The sequence below is a fragment of the Aotus nancymaae genome, unplaced genomic scaffold, assembly GCF_030222135.1.
Source record: "Aotus nancymaae isolate 86718 unplaced genomic scaffold, 86718_ANA_hifiasm-v0.15.2.pri h1tg000012l, whole genome shotgun sequence".
In the NCBI taxonomy this organism is placed as follows: Eukaryota; Metazoa; Chordata; class Mammalia; order Primates; family Aotidae; genus Aotus; species Aotus nancymaae.
Window position 1 is genome coordinate 29,549,254 of NW_026988423.1, and position 18,703 is coordinate 29,567,956.

The 18,703-nt window shown below is 41.5% G+C and overlaps 1 protein-coding gene across 4 annotated transcripts in view; it reads left to right on the forward strand.

Annotated features, from left to right (window-relative positions):
• Window positions 1–14,772, forward strand: part of CCDC15 (coiled-coil domain containing 15) — a 93,555-nt gene extending 78,783 nt beyond the window's left edge. For 3 of the 4 annotated variants that reach the window (XM_064375532.1, XM_064375531.1, XM_064375533.1), the window contains 3 exons: window positions 11,857–12,033; window positions 12,364–12,512; window positions 13,994–14,772. In XM_064375532.1, coding sequence (XP_064231602.1) covers window positions 11,857–12,033; window positions 12,364–12,512; window positions 13,994–14,115 — 448 coding nt within the window. In that variant the 3' untranslated portion in view covers window positions 14,116–14,772. Of the gene's footprint in view, window positions 1–11,856; window positions 12,034–12,363; window positions 12,513–13,993 lie in introns of those variants that run through there. The other variant, XR_010342413.1, reaches the window with a different exon arrangement.
• The last annotated feature ends 3,931 nt before the right edge of the window (window positions 14,773–18,703 follow it).

The following is an 18,703-nucleotide window of genomic DNA, read 5'->3' on the forward strand; positions in this document are numbered from 1 at the left end:
CTTTCCTATTGGAATACCCTTTATTTCTTTTTCTTGCCTGATTGCTCTGGCTAGAACTTCCAGTACTATATTGAATAGGAGTGGTAAGAGAGGGCATCCTTGTCTAGTGCCAGATTTCAAAGGGAATACTTCCAGTTTTTGCCCATTCAGTATGATATTGGCTGTTACTTTGTTGTAAATTGCTTTTATGATTTTGAGATACGTTTCATCAATACCTAGTTTATTGAGGGTTTTTAGCATAAAGGGCTGTTGAATTTTGTCAAAGGCCTTCTCTGCATCAATTGAGATAATCATGTGGTTTTTGTCTTTGGTTCTGTTTATGTGGTGAATTACGTTTATAGACTTGCATATGTTGAACCAGCCTTGCATCCCTGGGATGAATCCTACTTGATCATGGTGGATAAGCTTTTTGATGTGCTGTTACAATCGGCTTGCCAGTATTTTATTGAAGATTTTTGCATCTATGTTCATCATGGATATTGCCCTGTAGTTTTCTTTTCTTGTTGAGTCTCTGCTGCGTTTGGTATCAGGATGATGTTGGTCTCATAAAATAATTTGGGAAGGATTCCCTCTTTTTGGATTATTTGGAATAGTTTCAGAAGGAATGGTACCAGCTCCTCTTTGTATGTCTGGTAGAAGGGCTTTTTTTGGGTGGTAGGCTCTTAATTGCTGTCTTGACTTCAGACTTTGTTATTGGTGTATTCAGGGTTTCGACTTCTTCCTGGTTTAGGCTTGGGAGGAGGCAAATGTCCAGGAATTTATCCATTTCTTCCAGGTTTCCTAGTTTATGTGCATAGAGTTGTTTGTAATAATCTCTGATGATGGTTTGAATTTCTGTGGAATCTGTGGTGATAGCCCCTTTCTCGTTTTTTATTGCATCTATTTGGTTATTCTCTCTTTTCTTTTTTATTAATCTGGCTAGTGGTCTGTCTATTTTGTTGATGGTCTGTCTATTTTGTTGATCATTTCGAAAAACCAGCTCCTGGATTTATTGATTTTTTTGAAGGGTTTTTTGTGTTTCCATCTCCTTCAGTTCTGCTCTGATCTTAGTTATTTCTTGTCTTCTGCTAGGTTTTGAGTTGTTTTGATCTTGCTCCTCTAGCTCTTTCAATTTTGATGGTAGGGTGTCAATTTTAGATCTCTCCTTTCTTCTCATGTGGGCACTTATTGCTATATATTTTCTTCTAGAAACGGCTTTAAATGTGTCCCAGAGATTCTGGTATGTTGTGTCTTCGTTCTCGTTGGTTTCAAAGAACATCTTTATTTCTGCCTTCATTTCATTATTTATCCAGTCAACTTTCAAGAGCCAATTGTTCAGTTTCCATGAAGCTGTCCGGTTCTGAGTTAGTTTCTGAATTCTGAGTTCTAACTTGATTGCACTGTGGTCTGAGAGACTGTTTGTTATGATTTCCGTTCTTTTGCATTTGCTGAGGAGTGATTTACTTCCAATTATGTGGTCAATTTTAGAGTAGGTGTGATGTGGTACTGAGAAGAATGTATATTCTTTGGATTTAGGGTGGAGAGTTCTGTGAATGTCTATTAGATTTGCTTGTTCCAGGTCTGAGTTCAAGTCCTGGATATCCTTGTTAATTTTCTGTCTCTTTGATCTGTCTAATATTGACAATAGGGTGTTAAAGTCTCCCACTATTATTGTGTGGGAGTCTAAGTCTCTTTGTAAGTCATTAAGAACTTGCGTTATATATCTGGGTGCTCCTGTATTGGGTGCGTATATATTTAGGATCGTTAGGTCTTCTTTTTGCATTGATCCTTTTACCACTATGTAATGTCCTTCTTTGTCTCTTTTGATCTTTGTTGATTTAAAGTCTATTTTATCAGAGACAAGAATTGCAACTCCTGCATTTTTTTACTCTCCATTTGCTTGGTAAATCTTCCTCCATCCCTTAATTTTGAGCCTTTGTGTATCCTTCCATGTGAGATGGGTTCCTTGGATACAGCACACCAATGGGTTTTGGCTTTTTATCCAATTTGCCGGTCTGTGTCTTTTGATTGGGGCATTTAGTCCATTTACATTTAGGGTAATATTGTTATGTGTGAATTTGATACTGCCATTTTGATGCTAGTTGGCTGTTTTGCCTGTTAATTGATGCAGATTCTTCATTGTGTTGATGCTCTTTACCCTTTGGTATGTTTTTGAAGTGGCTGGTACTGGTTTTTCCTTTCTATGTGTAGTGCCTCTTTCAGGAGCTCTTGTAAAGCGAGCCTGGTGGTGATGAAGTCTCCTTTATAGGAATTCGAGTGCTGAGCTGACAGCCCCTTAGTTTGGCTGGATATGAAATTCTGGGTTGAAAGTTATTTTCTTTAAGGATGTTGAATATTGCTCCCCACTCTCTTCTGGCTTGTAGGGTTTCTGCTGAGAGATCTGCTGTAAGTCTGATGGGCTTCCCTTTGTGGGTAACCCGACCTTTCTCTCTGGCTGCCCTTAGCATTTCCTCCTTCATTTCAACTCTGGTGAATCTGACGATTATGTGCCTTGGGGTTGGTCTTCTTGAGGAATATCTTTGTGGTGTTCTCTGTATTTCCTGGACTTGAATATTGGTCTGCCTTGCTAAGTTGGGGAAGTTTTCCTGGATAATATCCTGAAGAGTATTTTCCAGCTTGGATTCGTTCTCTTCGTCACATTCAGGTACAACTATGAAATGTAGATTAGGTCTTTTCACGTAGTCCCATATTTCTTGTTGACTTTGTTCATTCCTTTTTACCCTTTTTTCTCTAATATTGCCTTCTTGTTTTATTTCATTGAGTTGATCTTCTGATATCCTTTCTTCTGCTTGGTCAATTCGGCTGTTGAAAGTTGTGCATGCTTCGCGAAGTTCTCGTGTTGTGTTTTTCAGCTCTATCAATTCACTTGTATTCCTCTCTAAGTTGTCCATTCTCGTTAGCATTTCATCAAATCTTTTTTCAAGGTTCTTAGTTTCTTTGCATTGGGTTAGAATGTGTTCTTTTAGCTCACGAAAGTTTTTTATTACCCACCTTCTGAAGCCTGATTCTGTCATTTCATCACATTCATTCTCCATCCAGCCTTGTTCCCTTGCTGGTGAGGAGTTGTGATCCCTTGTAGAAGGAGAGGCATTCTGGTTTCAGGTGTTTTTATCCTTTTTGCGCTGGTTTCTTCCTATCTTTGTGGATTTATCCACCTGTCGTCTTTGTAGTTGCTGACTTTCAGATTGGGTCTCTGAGTGGACATCTGGTTTGTTGATGATGAAGTTATTTCTGTTTCTTTGTTTTCCTTCTAACAGTCTGGCCCCTCTGCTGTAGGACTGCTGAGGTCCACTCCAGGCCCTGCTTGCCTGGGGATCACCTGCAGCAGCTGCAGAACAGTAAGGGTTGCTACCAGTTTCTTCTTCTGCTATCTTTGTCCCAGAAGGATACCCACCAGATGTCAGTCTGATCTCTCCTTTATGAGGTGACTCTTTGGATATACGGGGGTCAGGGAGCTGCTTGAGGAGACAGTCTGTCCTTTATAGGAATTCGAGTGCTGAGCTGACAGCCTCGTTGTTCATTCAGAGCTGCTGGGCAGGTATGTTTAAGTCTGCTATAGCAGAACTCATAAACCCCTTTTTTTTCCCAGATGTTCTGTCCCGGGGAGTTAGGGCTTTATTTATGAGTTTCTGTTGTGCTGCTGCCTTTTTTTTCAGGGCTGCTCTGCCCAGCAAGGAGGCAGCCTAGTCACTGTCTGCCTGCAGAGGCTTTGCTGAGCTGCTATGGGCTCCACCCAGCTACCATGTGAACTTCCCTGCAGTCCTGTTTATATGGGTGTAGTTAGAACTGCCTCGGCAATGGTGGCCAACCTCTGTAATGGCGGACTCTCTCTGTAATGGTGGGTTGCCTTGGCAACGGCAGGCTGCCTCAGCAATGGCGGACTACCTCCGTAGTGGTGGAGTGCCTCGGTAATGGCGGACGCCCATCCCCCACAGAGCTGGACCATCCCGGGTTCAGCTGTGCTTGCTGTGAAACTCTCAACCCAGAGTGCTTCCAATTGCTGGGTTTTTTTTTTGTTTTGTTTTTGTTTTTGTTTTCTTTTGTGGGAGTGGGACCAGCCGAGTCTGATCACCTGGCTCCCTGCCTCAGAGCCTTTTTTTTTTTTTTTAGTTGAATGGTTGACTCTCTCCCAGGTGTTCCAGTCGCCTGTTGAAAAGGCACCAGGATCTGTGTGATTTCCCGTGCGGCAACCAACTGCGCCGGCTGAAACAGCGATGCTGAGATTCGTGGCACTTTTTTGCCCGGGAATCTCCTGGCCTGGCTCCCCGTTTCAGTCCCCTTTTTTAATCAGCTAAATTGGCGGCTGTGCCTTCCTGGAGCTCCTCTGGCCAGCTAAAACGGCACCCAGACCAGAGTATTTTGTATGGAGAACCGCTGCACCGGGGCTCCAGCCAAAACAGCTGTGCTGGCGACCCATGGGGCTCCTCTGCCTGGGAATCTCCTGGTCTGTGGGCAATAAAAATCCATCTGGAAATGCGGCGTCCACTCACCCTCTGCGCTTTTACTGGGAGCTGCAGCCCTGAGCTGCTCCTAATCAGCCATCTTGGATCTTCTCCCTCAGTCATGCTTCTTTTAGCCCCCTGATCATCCAGCCAAACCGTTGTCTACAGCCCATGAGTCAGTATATAATTGCACATTTGGCCATTTCTCCTTCCATGCAAAGTGCACAAGCAGGTGCACTGTTCTAAGTTCTCCCCACTGGGAAGATTTCCCTTCACCATTGTCCTTCAGGGATATCCTGGAAAGGGGCTGAAATGCTATAGCTCTCCACTTTTGGGTGATGCCTGCATACTGTGCAGAACCATCTGTGAACCAGGTCCTAGTCTTTTCTCCCTCTGTCAGTTGATCATAAGGAACTCCCCATGAGGCCATCGGTGCAGGCTGGGGAAGAGAAGGCAGGGTGGCAGGAGTGGAGACCATGGGCATTTGAGCCACTTCCTCATGTAACTTAATTGCACCTTCAGGACCTGCCCAAGCCTGATCTTGTGTATTCCACTTCCATTTGATGATGGAATGCTTCTGTGCATGACCCACTTTATGGCTAGATGGGTCAGAAAGTACCCACTTCATGATAGGTAGTTCAGGCCCCATGGTAACTTGATGACCCATAATCAAATGTTTCGGTTTTCACCAGAGCTCAGTAACAGGCTAAGAGCTGTCTCTCAAAAGGTGAGTAGTAATCTGCAGAAGATGGCAGGGCCTCGCTCCAAAATCCTAGAGACCACTGCTGTGATTCACCTTTGGGGGCCTGCCAAAGTCTCCAAACAGCATCCTTATCTGCCACTGACACCACAAGTACCATTGGATCTGCTGGATCATATGACCCAAGGGGCAGAACAGCTTGCACAGAAGCCTGGACCTGTTGTAGAGCCTTCTCTTGTTCTGGACCCCACTCAAAACTGGCAGCCTTTCAGGTCACTCGATAAAGAGGCCGAGGTAACACACCCAAATGAGGAATGTGAGGGCACCAAAATCTAAATAGGCTCACTAGGCATTGTATCTCTTTCTTAGTTGTAGGAGGGGCCAAATCCTTTACCTTGACAGGCCCAGCACCACTGGACCCCTAGAAATTTTACTGAGGTAGAAGGTCCCTGAATTTTAGTCAGATTTATTTCCCATCATCTGGCACACAAATGTCTCACCAATAAGTTCAGTGTGTTTGCTACTTCTCAATCACTGGATCTAATCAGCATAATGTCATCAATGTAATGGACCAGTGTGATGTCTTGCAGAAGTGGAAGGTGATCAAGGTCTCTCCAAATAAGATTATGACACAAAGCCGGAGAGTTGATATACCCCTGAGGTAGGACGGTAAAGGTATATTTGAAGGCAAATTGCTTCTGGTGGGCCTTGTGCACAGGAATGGAGAAAAAGGCATTTGCCAAGTCAATGGCTGCATATCAGGTACCAGGAGATGTGTTAATTTGCTCAAGCAATGAAACCACATCTGATACAGCAGCTGCAATTGGAGTCACCACTTAAGCTTATGATAATCCACTGTCATTCTCCAAGATCCATCTGTCTTCTGCACAGGCCAAATGGGAGAGTTGAACAAGGATGTGGTGGGGATTACTAACCCTGTGTCTTTTGATTCCTTAATGGTGGCACCAATCTCTGCAGTCCCTCCAGGAATGCAATATTGTTTTTGATTTACTATTTTTCTAGGTTGAGGCAGCTCTAATGGCTTCCATTTGGCCTTTCCTACCATAACAGCCCTTACCCTACCAGTCAGCCAATGTGGGGGTTCTACCTGCTGCTAAGTATGTCTATGCCAATTACGCATTCTTGCACTGGGAAAATGACCCTAGAATGAGTCCAGGCACCCACTGGACCTACTGTAAGTCAGACCTGAGCTAAAACTCCATTAATTACTTGACCTCTATAAGCCCATTTTTAAACTGGAGGACCACAATGACATTTTGGGTCCCCTGGATTCAGTGTCAGCTCAGAGCCAATGTCCAGGAGTCCCCGAAATATCTGATCATTTTCCTTTTCCCAGTGCACAATTATCCTGGTAAAAGGCTAGAGGTCTTCTTGGAGAAGGATGGGAGAAAGTTTCACTACATAAATTATCGGTAATGTAGTAGGGTCCTTCCTCGAGGGGACTGGACTCCCCTTCATTCAAGGGGTTCTGGGTCTGTGAATTGGCTCAGGCCTGGAAATTAATTGAGGGGCCATGATTTTCTGTTTTTCTGCTTCAAATTAATCTTTTGTTCTTTTGACCTAGAATGTTTCTGCCTATATAAATTAAGTAGGAATGTGGTAGGCTTCCTGTCAGTTTCACTTCTGGGAACACCGTGAGTAATTAGCTGTGCCAGAGCTCTGCACGAGTCAGACTATTCTAATTGCCGTTTTGCCTCTGCTGTCCATTATGATAGCTACACCCACCTTGCCTTTGATCCTTGAGTGCTACCTCTTGCCCCTGCCACCTCAGGATCCAATTATTCCCATCATGTTTAAATTTTGTAGTTGAGTGACTGTGATTCCCACTGTTAGATCTGGCATACAGAGAAGAGCAATTATAGGACTCTTCAAAATGCAGGTGCTGCCCTCACAAATCTGTTTCTCAAGGCATTGGTCAAGGGTATATCTTCTGGAACCTCCCAGCTGGGATGAGTAGGTCTAAAGTCACTAATCCACTCCACCATCCCAATTTCCCTAAGCCTTTGATTCCCTTCCTCTACATTAAACCAAGGGAGATCAGGCATTTCCAGTTCGCTCACAGTGGACCATCTTTTACTCCTTATTTCAGCTAACCAAGCAAATAAGCTATTAGAAACTTTTTTTAACTCTCTGAGCTGAAACATTAAATGCAGAGTCCCTACTTGGTGGCCCCAAATCAATAAATTCAGCCTGACGCAACTGTTTTTTCCACCATTATCCCACACCCTTAATATCCATTCCTATGCCTGTTCTTCAGATTTCTGTTTATATAAATTAGAAAACTCAAGCAGTTCTTTTTGAGTGTAGCACACTTCCTCATGGGTCACACTCTGAACCTGACCTCTAGAGCCCCACCAGGACGTTAATCTAGTTTTAGATCTAGAAGCAAACAGGGTGTTTGGGGTGGCTCCTGAGGAGAATTAGCATTATCTTGCCTGGCAGCTGCCTCAGGGGAGGCCATCACTGTTGCCTCGGGCATCACAGGGTTTATTTATCTCCTCAGACAAAGGGAAAAAGGCTGATGGTAGCATGGGTTGGGGACTGGATGTTGCCACTATCCTCAGGGATGGGAAAGCTGTTTCTTCTGGCAAAAAAAGTTTATCAGAGTTTACAAATTCAGTGTCCCCAGCTTCGTCAGGGTCCTCCCACAGGTCCCATTCCAAGTTGCAGGGTCCCATTCTTTTCCAATTAATGCCCTCACTTTAACAGCAGACACCTGGTGAGGCTGTGCATGCACCTTTCATTGTAGGTCAGCCACTCTCATGATAAGATCTTGTGTCTGATTTTCCACAATTTCAGCTTTTTCTCTATAGGAGATAAGACTTATTCAGGGCAGTCTTAGAAGATCTGAGGCTCAGTATCTGTCTGCTTCTGAAGCTGAGAGTTAGAGTCCCTGAGTTTATCATTTTCTTTTATCACTTTGACCAGTGAACTTAAGAGCAACCAACCAACTTCATTGTGTTCTTTGGTTCTCCACATATGGTCAAAGGTATTATGTAGAGTCACTAAACTCCTTGCCTCTCATGAGCAATGATTTGCAAATGTCAAATGCATTTATTTTGCATAACTCTAAACAGTTCACATCAAGGACTATCAGTGTTCTTCATACTATTAGAAGTAGAGTCCTTAGCATTTTTGGGTTTAATCATATTAAGCAGCCAACTCTAGAAACCCCAAAACCAACTAATGAACTCCATCTTTAATATTCTGTTCCTCGGCTAGGTGCAGTGGCTCATGTCTGTAATCCCAGAAGTTTGGGAGACTGAGGTGGGCAGATCATGAGGTCAGGCAATCAAGACCATCCTGGCTAACATCGTGAAACCCCATCTCTATTAAAAATAAAAAAAATTAACCAGGTGTGGTGGCATGCACCTGTAGTCCCAGCTACTCAGGAGGCTGAGGCAGGAGACTCGCTTGAACCTGGGAGGCGGAGGTTGCAGTGAGCTGAGATTGTGCCACTGCACTCCAGCCTGGATGAGAGAGCGAGACTGCATTTAAAAAAAAATTATATTTCTCTGGAACTACTTCTGGTACCAAAATCTGTATTAGCCAGGGTTCTTTAGAGGGACAGAACTAATGGAGAAAGAGAGAGAGAGAGAGAGAGAGTGTGTGTGTGTGTGTGTGTGTGTGTATAATAGGGAGTTTATTAAGTATTAACTCGTGTGTGTGTTTGTGTGTGTGTATGTGTGTGTGTATACTAGGGAGTTTATTAAGTATTAACTCACATGATTACCATCTGCAACTGAGGAGCAAGGAGAGCCAGTCCAAGTTCCAAAACTAAAGAACTTGGAGTCTGATGTTTGAGAGCAGGAAGCATCAAGCATGGGAGAAAGATGTAGGCTGAGAGGCTAGGCCAGTCTCTTTTTACGTTTTTCTACCTGGGTATATCCTAGCCTTGCTGGCAGCTGATTAGATTGCACTCATCCAGATTAAGGGTGGGTCTACTTTTCCCAGCCCACTGACTCAAATGTTAATCTCCTTTGGCAACACCCTTAAGGACACATCTAGGATCAATACTTTGTATCCTTCAATCCAATCAAGCTGACACTCAGTATTAACCATCACAACTACTTTAGACCTTCATGTAAGTAGAATTATACATTATTTTTCTTTTTGTAACTGTCTTATTTCACTTAGTGTTATGCCCTTAAGTCTCATCCATGTTGTTTAATGTGACTGAGGCTAAATAATATTCTATTTTATGTCTATATTACATTTTGTTTATTCATTCATCCATCAGTGGACATTTGGATTGCTTCCACCTCTTACCTATTAAGAATTAGCACTGTTAGGAACATGTGTATATAAATATCTCTTTGAGACTCTGCTTGCTTTTGAATATGTACCCAGAAGTAAGATCATATGGTGACTATATTTATAATTTTTTACAGAATGTCTATACTGTTTTCCATAGGGATTATACCATTTTACAGTCCCAACAACAGTGTACAAGGGTTTCAATTTGTCACATCCTCAACAACACCTGTTATTTTTTATTTTTTTGATAGTAGCTATCCTAATGGGTATGAGGTAATAATTTCATTGTGGTTTTAGTTTGCCTTTCTCTGATAATTAGTGATACTGAGCATCTTTTCATATGCATGTTAGCCAATTTGTGTATCATCTTTGGAGAAATGTTTATTCAAGTCCTTTGTCCTTTTATTTTTTTTTTTTTATTTGAGATGGAGTCTAGCTCTTTGCCCAGGCTGGAGTGCAGTGGCGCAATCTCGGCTGACTGCAACCCCCACCTTCCAGGTTCAAGCGATTGTCCTGCCTCAGCCTCCCAAGTAGCTAGGATTACAGGTGCCCGCCACTGCGCCTGGCTAATTTTTTGTATTTTCAGTAGAGATGGGGTTTCACCGTGTTGGCCAGGCTGGTCTTGAACTCCTGACCTTGTGATCCACCCACTTCAGCCTCCCAAAGTGCTGGGATTACAGGGATGAGCCACCATGCCCGGCCCCTTTGTCCATTTTTAATATGATTAGTTTGGTGTTATTTTGTGCTTCTTTTGTCATTTCAGATTTTTTTGTGTGTTTCATTTTGGATAGTTTCTATTGTTATGTTTTCAGATTTACTTCTGCAACATCTATGCTGGTAGTATTCCTATCCACTGTTTTTTTAATCTCAATTTATAGTCTTGAAACTGTAGTTTTCATCTTTAGGAGTTTGATTTTAGTCTTTTTATATTCTAACTTTTGGAACATATAGAATATGATTATAATAACTGTTTTAGTGTTCTTCTCTGCTAATTCTAACAACTGTGTCAGTTCTAGGTCATTTTGTTTCATTGATTATTCTCCTGATTGTGAGTTGTGTTTTACTACCTCTTTGTGTGCTTAGTAGTCTTTGGTTGGATGCCCAACTTTGTGAGTTTTACCGTGTTAGTTGCTGGATGTCTTTACATTCTTGAACCTGGTTTCAGTATACAGTCAAGTTCATTTGAGGACTTGCTTTTGTAATTTGGGTCTGGAGCAGTACTTAGTCTAGGACTGGTTTTTATTCCCTACTGCTCAGATAAGATCATTCTGAATACTTTACCTAACGTTCTGTGGATTATGAGTTTTTCAAGTTTGATTGGTGGACATAAGGACTAATATTCCTGGAGCTGTGTGGACTCTAGTCAGTGTTCTCTCTTATCTTGTATGGTTCTCTCCCTAGCCTTAGGTTATTCCATTGTGTACATGCACCAGTCAGTGCTCTGCTGTATACCAGGAGATTCTCTGCTCATCTCTGGGGTGCTGTCTCTGGGCAGCTCTCTTCTTTCTGATATTTTGTCCAGTGAGCTCTAATTGCCTTTGTCTCCTTGCACTCTTAACTCCATCTCTTCAATTCATAGAGCCCATCAGGCTTCACTTCAGTTTCCCTGCTCTGTGCCACTTCCTGGAACCTTCCAAGGCAGTAATCTCTGGCAGTTATAGGGTTTATCGCTTGTTTTCCATCTTTTAAGGAGCAGTATCTTGTGTTACCTGGTGTCCAGTATCTTGAAAACCATCATTTCTTGTATTTGTCTGATTTGTGTACTTTTTAACTTTTTAAATGTTTTTGGTGGTTTATGGTGGGAGGGCAAATTTGGTCCCTGTTACTCTGTTTTGGCCAGAAGCAGAAGCCCTGTTTACTTGTAGTTTTAATCTAAAAGAAACTGTTGTGCTAGATTCTTACAGAAAAACTGTTTTGTTTTGTTGTGTGTTTTTTTTTTTTTTGAGATGGGGTCTTGCTCTGTCACCTAGGCTGTAGTGCAGTAGTGCAATTTCAGCTCAGTGCAGCCTCCTCCTCCTGGGCTCAAGTGATCCTCCCACCTCAGCCTTCTGAGTAGCTGGGGTTGCAGGCCTGTGCCACCACTGCCTGGCTAAATTTCTGTATTTTTAGTAGAGATGGGTTTTCACCATGTTGGCCAGACTAGTCTTGAACTCCTGGCCTCATGTGATCCACCTGCCTCAGCCTCTCAAAGTGCTGGGATTACAGGCATGAGCCACCACGCCCAGCCGAGGAAAACTCTTTTAAGAGTAGCTATTGCTCATTTCCCTTTGAGAGAAGATAAATCAGCCAGCAGAAATTTTTGAAGATATTCTTGGAGGTATTAAACTGACTTCTTGACTCTTTTTTCTGGGAATTTCTTGAGTTATTTGGATAAAGAAGCTAATTTTAAATAAGAATTTTATGAAATTCCTAACCATGTTATGACGTTATTCTCAGAATTAAGAAAAAGAGAGAGCAAGAACGTTATGCTGAAGAGCAGAGGATCCTAAGAATGAACTTTCATGAAGAACTGTATTCAGGAGAGAAGATGAGTGAGATATTAGCCCAGTTACAACTTGAAGAGATCAAAGTAGCCAGAGAAAAACAACAACAGAAAGAAAAAGAATACGTGAGGTAATTTGAAAAGGTCTTCATGATATTCTGGCTCTAGAGGAGACTTGGTAGAAAGTCATTGTTCTCATTTTTCTTAAAAGAGAATGGACTGTGTCTTCTCATACTTTTGCTCATTTAGGAATTCATAACGTCATCAAATTTTTTGATTGCCTAATACTTCTCAGGTGTAGCCCTGCATTTTCCCCAGTGCTTTTTCCCAGTTCAAAGAGGAAGAGTCAAGGCCCAGAGATATGGAATAGATTTAACAGTTAAAGCTGGCTGTACAATGAGGGTTCATGCTCACTCTCTTTCTAGTAGTTCGCTTTGCCTAATCATACTTTATTTTTACAGATATGTAGAAGCTTTACGAGCCCAAATCCAGGAGAAAATGCAGCTGTATAATATTACTTTACCTCCACTATGCTGTTGTGGTCCTGATTTTTGGGATGCTCATCCTGATACCTGTGCCAACAATTGTATTTTCTATAAAAACCACAAAGGTAAGTTACTTGAAGGAATCGTCAGGGCCTAATAGCAATAAAAAAAATCAGTAAGAGTAGCGATAGTAGTAATTTACCATTTATTGAGTGCTTACTATGTATCAGAGACTGTTATAAACCCTTTACAAAATAACTATATGAGGCAATGAAAATAATTACAATTAGTTATGGTTCTCTTTGAGATCTGTTATCTTCATCTGTTATCTTTTCAGCTCATTCTACTGTAGGAGGACTTGAGTTCCAGGTCCTTTAACTGAAGACTATTAGAATTTGCCTTTTATGTAAGTTAGGACTCTATACAGTTGAATTCCCTGTTAGCCAAATACTTTAATGGTATGTAACATGGATGTATTACCATATATAGCCACATTAGATTGCTCGTTCTGCCAGGAGGCACTGAGGAAAATAAGAAACAGTATAAACTCTATCAGGAGTCCCAGCTAGAGAAAACTTAGTCGTTCATATTGTCATTAATATTTCTGTTTCCTGTCCATCCTTAAATATATTGATTTATATAGTGTACAGATTATGTAGCCCTCATGTATGCACTAGAAATACTGCCAGTATATATACTCCTAGTGCTGCATCTGTATGATATGAGTTTCTTACCAGCTTTCTTTTTAAAAACACAAATCTAATTATGCCATTTCCCTGTTCTAAAACTTCTAGGGCACTCCATTGCAGTATAAGATACATGACATATTTGGTGTATTTTCTCTCTGGCTCCGGGCCCTACTCTAGCCTTATGATAGTTGCCATATTTTTTACTCCTTTTATACCTCACACACTCAGTTCTGTGTTCTTTCCTTTACTCCTGTTATTTCTTCAAAATTCATCTTTAATGTTACCGCTTCTGGGAATCTTTTTCATCCTGTCCTAGGTAGTTGTACATTCATTCTCAACTTCATTCTGTGATGACATTTTGTTTTTTGGGGTTTTCTTTTTTGAGACAAATTCTTGCTCTGTCGCCCAGGCTGGAGTGCAGTGACACCATCCTGGCTCACTGCAACCTCTGCCTCCTGGGTTCAAGTGCCTCAGCCTCCTGAATATCTGGGATTACAGGTGTGCACTACCACATCCAGCTAATTTTTGTATTTTTAGTAGATATGGAGTTTCACCATGTTGGCCAGGCTGGTCTCGAACTCCTGACCTCAAGTGATCTGCCCACCCTAGCCTCCCAAAATGCTGGGATTACAGACATGAGCCACTGTGCCTGGCCTATGATAATATTTTGTATATGCCTCTGGTTTGGAAGTATTACATGGCAACTTAATTATTTTTGTGTCCGTACTCTTCATTATCTTTTCTGTCCTCACAGAGTGTTTGTCATATAGTAAGTAGTCAATAAATATTTATTTGATGGATAGCTAAAGTTAATACTTGAGAGACTCTTGGTAGAGAAGCAATACTAATAAGATAGAGGCCAGTAGAGTTGTTTAGAATTTGACTTTATTCATTGCTGTGCAAACGTTCTTTTGCAGCATATACTCGGGCACTGCATTCAGTCATCAATTCCTGTGATGCCTCCGCGGGTAACTCAACTCTTCGAGTTACAATTCATAATTTTGCTTCTGCACACAGACGGACTTTGAAAAATCTGTAGTAGGAATCTGAAATTAACTGGTAGTATTTTGGCTTTTATTTAAAATCAACCCTGAGAGATTATTTAAGAAAAGCTGTTCAAGTGTGTAAAATACATAATCTGGAAAGAAATATAATCTGGAAAGAAGTACTGTCTCATATAATAACTCTTTTTATAATTAGATTGTAATCATTGTTTTAATCTCTGCCTTGGAACCAAGATTGAAATTTGACTTGCTCATCTCTTCTTTCTTATGAACCATATGGACCCTATTATTTTAAAACATGATCAGACAAGTAAGGCTTCTTTTACTTTGCTCTGGTCTGATCAAAAGAGCTCATGTGAAATCTTTGAGATTCTCTCAGTTTTCATCTTTCTAAAACTGTATTTTTGAGCTTGACAGTACTGAAAATGTCTGAATGAAGCAGAAAAGAAAGTAATGAAATGTGTTTCTGAGCATCAGTGGCCATCTATACTGCCATTAGCTTTTCTAGTTGTATATAAGAATTAGAGATTAGAAGAATTTAAATTTGATGCACATTTTTCTCTCAGAATTTTTTCTCTCGTTTTTTATAAGTTATTGCCTCTTTCCTCATTCAGTGACACTGGACATAGGAATTTTTAATTGTGTAATTTTCTTTTGCTAAAAAGGTAAATAAATCCTCTGTCTTTTGAGTATCATCGATGTGAAATAAGTGTGAGTGACATTTGAAAAAGTGAATCTCAAGTCAAAGTGAGTAAATTCCTTAGATTCCCTTTTCTTTTCTTTTCTTTTTTTTTTTTTTTTTTGAGATAGAGTTTCTCTCTTGTTGCCGAGGCTGGGGTGCAATGGTGCAATCTCAGTTCACCACAACCTCCGCCTCCTGGGTTCAAGCAATTCTCTTGTCTCAGCCTCTCAAGTAGCTGAGATTGCAGGCATGCACCACCATGCCTAGCTAATTTTGTATTTTTAGTAGAGATGGAGTTTCTCCATGTTGGCCAGGCTGGTCTGGAGCTCCGGACCTCAGGTGATCCACCCGCGTTGGCCTCCCAAAGTTCTGGGATTACAGGCGTGAGCCACAGCACCCAGCCTATTTCCCTATTTTTAAAAAACCTGGTGAATGACATGGCCACAGGGCAAATGAAATAAAAATTGCCATAGTTGGTATGAATTTGTTATTTCCTTGCAGTTTTTCCTGATACAAAATATGAAAAAGTTTAATGTTATGAATTAGAGGTACATACTGACAGTTTATTTTTTCTGCATTCTCTAATGTACAGTGCTGAAGAAGCACCTAGGTTTGTGCTCAGAAAAATGCCTACACATCTAGCAAAGGCTTGGAAAATAGTTAGAATTACATAAACAAGATTGAATAGTTATTTAACCAGATTATCTAAGTTCAGCCAAAATTCTTGAAGTAATTATAACTTGATTCAGCCTTTTAGTGTTGTAGTTTTAATAGCTCTACTGAGGTATCATTCACATATTCTATACAATTGATATATTTAAAGTGTATAATTCAGTGGTTTTTAGTATATTTACTGGTTGTGCAGCCATAACCACTATAAAATTTTTACTCTAAAAAAAAGGATTATGGCCAATTAGGAACAGCTCTGGAGTGAAGTTCTCAGTGAGAACACAGAGAGTGAGTGATCACTGCATTTCCAAATGAATTTTCACAGCCCACAGATAGCAGATTCCCAGGCAGAAAAGCGCCATGAGTCTCCAGCATGGCTATTTCAGCTGGCGCAGCAGGTCTTCACACAAAACTCACACAAATCTGGGTGCCATTTCAACTGGCACCTGGAATGCCTGGGAGACAGAATCACCCATTCAACTGAAAAAAAAGGAGCTGAAACAGGGAGCCAGGTGATCTGGCTCAGCAGGTCCCACCCGCACAAAGACCAGCAATCTGAAATACTCTGGATTGATAGTTTCACAGCAAGCACAGCTGGACCTGGGTTGGTCCAGCTCTGTTGGGGGAAGAACATCTGCAATTACTGAGGCAGTCCACTACTACCAAGGCAGTCCGCCATTACCGAGGCGTCCACCATTATAGAGGCAGTCTGCCATTACTGAGGCAGTCCGCCATTACTGAGGCAGACTGCCATTACCAAGGCAGTTCTAACTATACCTCTATAAACAAAACCGCAAGGAAGTTCACACAGCTGCTGGGCAGAGCCCATGCAGCTCAGCAGTACCTTTGCTGGCAGATAGTGACTAGGCTACCTCCTAGCTGGGAAGGGCATCTCCGAGAAAAGGCAGCAGCACATCAGAAACTTATAAATAAAGCCCCACCTTCCCAGGAGAGCACCTGGGGAAAAAAGGTGGTTATGAGTTCCGCTGCAGCAGACCTAAACGTACCTGCCCAGCAGCTCTGAATAGAACAATGGAGCTCACAGCTCAGCACTTGAGCTCCTGTAAAGGACAGACTGTCTCCTCAAGCAGCTCCCCAACCCCTATATATCCAAAGAGACACCTCATAAAGGAGATCTCAGGCTGACATCTGGCAGGTATCCTTCTGGGACAAAGATAACAGAAGAAGAAACTGGCAGAAACCCTTACTGTTGTGCAGCCACTGCAGGTGTTCCCCAGGCAAGCAGGGTCTGGAGTGGACCTCCAGCAGTCCTACAGCAGAGGGGCCTGTTAGAAGGAAAACTAAAAAACAGAAATAACTTCGTCATAAACAAAAAGGATGTCCACTCAGAGAACCCCATCTGAAAGTCACCAACTACAAAGACCACAGGTAGATAAATCCACAAAGATGGGAAGAAACCAGCGCAAAAAGGATGAAAACACCCAAAACCAGAAAGCCTCTCCTACTCCAAGGAATCACAACTCCTCACCAGCAAGGGAACAAGGCTGGATGGAGAATGAGTCTGATGAATTGACAAAAACAGGCTTCAGAAAGTGGGTAATAACAAACTTCTCTGAGCTAAAAGAACATGTTCTAACCCAATGCGAAGAAACTAAGAACCTTGAAAAAGGTTTGACGAAATGCTAATGAGAATAAACAGCTCAGAGAAGAATATAAATGACCTGATGGAGCTGAAAAACAACACGAGAACTTTGTGAAGCATACACAAGTTTCAATAGCGGAATTGACCAAGCAGAAAAAAAGGATATCAGAGATTGAAGATCAACTCAATGAAATAAAACAGGAAGGCAATATTAGGGGAAAAAGAGTGAAAACAAATGAACAAAGCCTCCAAGAAATATGGGGCTATGTGAAAAGACCTAATCTACATTTGATAGGTGTACCTGAATGTGACGGAGAGAATCAAGCTGGAAAACACTCTTCAGGATTTTAACCAGGAGAACTTCCCCAACCTAGCAAGGCAGGCCAATATTCAAGTCCAGAAAATACAAAGAACACCACAAAGATATTCCTCAAGAAGAATAACCACAAGGCACAAAATCGTCAGATTCACCAGGGTTGAAATGAGGGAAAAAATGCTAAGGGCAGCCAGAGAGAAAGGTTGGGTTACCCACAAAGGGAAGCCCATCAGACTCACAGCAGATCTCTTGGCAGAAACCCTACAAGCCAGAAGAGAGTGGGGGTCAATATTCAACATCCTTAAAGAAAAGAACTCTCAACCCAGAATTTCATATCCGGCTAAACTAAGCTTCATAAGCGAAGGAGAAATAAAATCCTTTACGAACAAGCAATTGCTGAGAGATTTCATCACCACCAGGCCTGCCTTACAAGAGCTCCTGAAAGAAGCACTAAACAAGAAAAGGAACAACCAGTACCAGCCACTCCAAAAATGTACCAAATGGTAAAGAGCATCAACACAATGAAAAAACTGCATCAACTAATGGGCAAAACAACCAGCTAGCATCAAAATGGCAGGATCAAATTCACACATAACAGTATTAACCCTAAATATAAATGGGCTAAATGTGCCAATCAAAAGACACAGACTGGCAAATTGGATAAAAAGTCAAAACCTGTCGGTGTGCTGTATCCTGGAAACCTATCTCACATGCAAGGATACACATAGGCTCAAAATAAAGGGATGGAGAAAGATTTACCAAGCAAATGGAGAGCAAAAAAAAGCAGGAGTTGCAGTCCTATTCTCTGATAAAATAGACTTTAAACCAACAAAGATCAAAAGGGGCAAAGAAGGGCATTACGTAATCGTAAAACGATCAATGCAACAAGAAGAGCTAGTGATCCTAAATATATACACACCCAATACAGGAACACCCAGACACATAAAGCAAGTTCTTAATGACCTACAAAGAGACTTAGACTCCCACACAATAATAGTGGGAGACTTTTAACACTCCACTGTCAATATTAGACAGATCAACAAGACAGAAAATTCACAAGGATATCCAGGACTTGAACTCAGATCAGGACTAAGCAAACCTAATAGACATCTACAGAACTCTCCACCCCAAATCCACAAAATATACATTTTTCTCAGCACCACATCACACCTACTCTAAAACTGACCACATAATTGGAAGTAAATCACTCCTCGGCAAATGCAAAAGAACAGAAATCATAACAGTCTCTCAGACAACACTGCAATCAAATTAGAACTCAGGATTAAGAACCTCACTCAGAACCGCACAACTTCATGGAAACTGAACAACTGGTTCTTGAATGTTGACTGGACA